Source organism: Hylaeus anthracinus, unplaced genomic scaffold, assembly GCF_026225885.1.
Source record: "Hylaeus anthracinus isolate JK02 unplaced genomic scaffold, UHH_iyHylAnth1.0_haploid 11978, whole genome shotgun sequence".
NCBI classification, from domain to species: Eukaryota; Metazoa; Arthropoda; class Insecta; order Hymenoptera; family Colletidae; genus Hylaeus; species Hylaeus anthracinus.
Window position 1 is genome coordinate 2,994,360 of NW_026534326.1, and position 3,616 is coordinate 2,997,975.

The 3,616-nt window shown below is 48.6% G+C and overlaps 1 protein-coding gene across 7 annotated transcripts in view; it reads left to right on the plus strand.

The window, feature by feature from the left end:
- LOC128896875 (GATA-binding factor C-like) overlaps positions 1 to 3,616 on the plus strand; it is a 149,703-nt gene that overhangs the window by 139,979 nt on the left and 6,108 nt on the right. For 5 of the 7 annotated variants that reach the window (XM_054160429.1, XM_054160426.1, XM_054160425.1 and 2 more), the window contains one exon: positions 680 to 882. In XM_054160429.1, the coding sequence (XP_054016404.1) occupies positions 680 to 882 (203 nt within the window). Of the gene's footprint in view, positions 1 to 679; positions 883 to 2,266; positions 3,270 to 3,616 lie in introns of those variants that run through there. The other 2 variants (XR_008462160.1, XM_054160428.1) reach the window with 2 other exon arrangements.

The following is a 3,616-nucleotide window of genomic DNA, read 5'->3' on the forward strand; positions in this document are numbered from 1 at the left end:
TACTCAGACAGTATTTTCATAGATGGAATGCATACATTAGCAGTAATTAATATTTCCAAGCCCAGCCATCGGAGAAAAGAATGCTCCAAACATGCTCAGACAGTATGCAATATTGACCTCCACCCCCATCGCCAAAACGAATACATCAAACCCTCGCAGACAGTATTTCCACGTAGACAGTATACATGTACACATTAACACCATTCAACATTTCCCAAACCTTCCTATTAATCACGGTTAGGTCTGCGTTGGTGTATACATCAACTGTAAGCAATATTGTCTCTCCCTCCATCACTAAAACAAATGCATCAAACCCTCTCAGACAGTATTTTCACATAAACAGTATACATGTATACATTAACGCTACTCAACATTTCCGAAACCTTCCTATTATTCACGGTTAGGTCTGGGTTAGGTCTGCGCTGGGCCCACACAAAAACACTCAAAGCAACATATTTCTATTATTCAAGGTCAGGTCTGAATTGGCCCCACAGAGAAACCCTGAAAGCACCCAAAGCCCATCCCAAACACCAGAGAATAACCTGTAGCCCCAAAGGCTTCGTCGTAACAGTCCGAGTTGGCGGCATTGTAATGCGTCGCGACGACTTACGATAAATCCGCGATCCGTATGGGAAGTAGTCGAAACGTACGGTAAACGTTCGCTTCATTGTCGTTCCAGGTACGTCGCAGCATCACCACACGATGCATCCGGCGATGCAGCATTACATGTATCACACGGGCGTCGGCGTGGCTGGAGGTCTTCATCAAGGATTTGCGCCACCGGCGCCGCCCCCCATCCACCCGCACTCGCACTCGCATTCCCATTCCCATCACATGACGAGTCTTCAGGGTCTCCAACTGGCCGCCACGACGAACGCAATGGTGAGTACCGAATCGTTTTCGCCATCCCGCTTTCACCTAAACGCGCAACTGGGAGCCTGTCCTTTTCCAATTCAACGCGTCACTATAAACGCACGAAAGCACGCGATGCGACCTTGTCAAGGTTCCCCGCCACGTTTAAGATTGACGGAGGATCCTCCGTTGAACTGTTCGTATCTCGGAGAACGATTGTAGTACTCGAAGGGGGTCAGAATTGAATTTCTGATGACTGGAGGGATTGATGCGTCATCCTGAGGTCTCTAGCTTACGATAGTTATAGTAGTAGCCTAGTCGTAGCTCCACTGGCGAGGAAATGTTCCATCCCTCTTGGCAAACATGCGGATCCCTGGTCTGAGAACTTGGCAAGTTGATTAGCATCTCATGACGACAGGAGGACCTTCAGCTGACCTGATCCAATGTAGATTCTACTCAGTCCTGGTGTAGGTGTCCTATGATCCTGATGGTATAAACTGCTAGAAGATCCGGAATCTACCATGGAATAGTCTTTGGACCTGGCTGTACCTCACTCCTGAGAGTTTGGATGGTACACCATCCTAGGCACCTAGATTCAATCTAGTCAAGTGTGGGCTAGTCTAGGCCTGTTATAGTCCTGGCGATCTAATCAATTATCATACCCAGACCTAATCCAATAACCCGGATCTCACCTAGCCGAGTCTACCTTAGCCTCTCGATTGGTCTAGGTGTCTTATTGTTCTGGCAATCCGAGCAATAGTCATCCTAAACACGTAGATCCCACCTAGTCAAGTCTGCAGTAGTCCCTATATTGGTCCAGGTGCCTTATTGTCCTGACGATCTGATCAATAGTCATCCTAACCACTCAGATCCCACCTAGTCAAGTCTGCAATAGTCTCTGTATTGGTCCAGGTGCCTTATAGTCCTGACAATCTTATCAGTAGTCATCCTAACCACTCAGATCCCACCTAGTCAAGTCTGCCATAGTCTCTTTATTGGTCCAGGTGCCTTATAGTCCTGACGATCTGATCAGTAGTCATCCTAACCACTCAGATCCCACCTAGTCAAGTCTGCCATAGTCTCTTTATTGGTACAGGTGCCTTATAGTCCTGACGATCCGATCAATAGTCGTGCTAGATACTCAGACCCGACTTAGTCAGGTCTGTATCGGGCGCTAGACTCGTCTAGACGTCCTATTGTCCGGACTATCCCGATAATAGTAATCCCATCCGGATCTAATCTAGTCGAGGGCTACTGTACCAAGCGTCCACAAACTATCCATCCCCTACCCTTTTGCCCTACAACACACGGATTCCCGTCAGCGTGTCCGAGAACATTTCCTCGCGGGGGCACGAACATGTTTCGAGGTTCGTACGGCGAGAAAACCAAATGGATGTTCTTTGTCTGGTTTCAGACCGGTTGGCGATCGGAGTACACATGAATTGCGAGTGATCAGCAGCTCAGGACGCAGCCCGCCGCTCTCGTTCTAACGTAATGAAGTCAAGCTCCCCTCTCTCGCACAACCCCACCCCCCCCCCACACCCCTCCATTACCCCTTACCCCATCCCTCGCGCCTCGTGCGAAACGAGAGACGTTCGAAGGGGCAGGAATCGCGAAAACAATTTTCCAAACTCCTGTCTTTGTTTTCGCAACGTCCCCCTCCCCGGTAGACTCGCAGTTTCCCCTACTTACCATCCCCCCTCTCCCCTCTCCCCCTCCCCTACTCTCTTTCACTCGTCTCCTGTTCCTGCGGTCTCGCGTCGCTGTAAATATTGTAAAGTTTCATCGTAGGGCCATCGAGCCCAGGCCCCAAGTACAAACGAAGTCAAGCTAACATGTATCGAGTCTTATAATACGCTGTAAATAAACACTGTTACGGTAAAGTGCAAGAATTTATATCACCCCCCGCGCGTCGATGCGTAGCGGCAAGGGGACGGGTGGGCGGAGCGTGCTCTCCACACCCTCGACCCCCCCCCCACCTCTTTTTTTTTTTCACGTGAAACCCCTCTTTCGTTCGGAGGGAGTCCTCGAAGACGTATCTTTCGCGACGTCGAAAACGTTTCGAGCGATTCTTTTTGGGGAAATTTTTGTGTTCGACGATCGGGTGAAGCGTAAGGGTAGGGTGGGGGTGGTGGTAGTGGTGGGAGGATAGGGGAGGGAGATCGTTGATCGTCGAGGACAGGAATCGTTAGGTAGGGGAATACCGCTGAACCGTGGATTTTAACACGTCGATCGCCGAGATCGTGTCCGAGGAAAATTTGTCGATGGTGGAAATCGAGTTTGAGACTACAGAGGGATTTTGTGTGGGTCAAGGTTCAGTATTTTGCGGCTCGAAGGTTCACAGTTCGAGATCACAGTTTTCTTATGTCAACTGCCTGCGAGGATTTTTATTCGAATAGTGCGAATAAACAGCGAATAAACAGCGAATAAAATGGACAAAATAGAGAATGGGAAAACAAGAGAATAGAGAAAGTAGAACATGGTAAGTCGGAAACCGGAGGAAAACGAGGTGATTTGGAATTGGAAAATGGGAAACGGGGAAAACGGAACGAAGGGGAATACGAAGAAAATGGGAAATGGGAAAATAAGGAAATGGAGAGAAATGGAATACGCGGATTTGGAAAATGGGAAATGGGAAAATGGAAAATGGGGAAATGAAACATGGAGAGAAATGGAGTACCGGGGATTTGGAAAATGGGAAATGGGAAAACAGGACGAAGGGGGAAATGGAAAATGGGGAAATGAGGAAATGGAGAGAAATGGA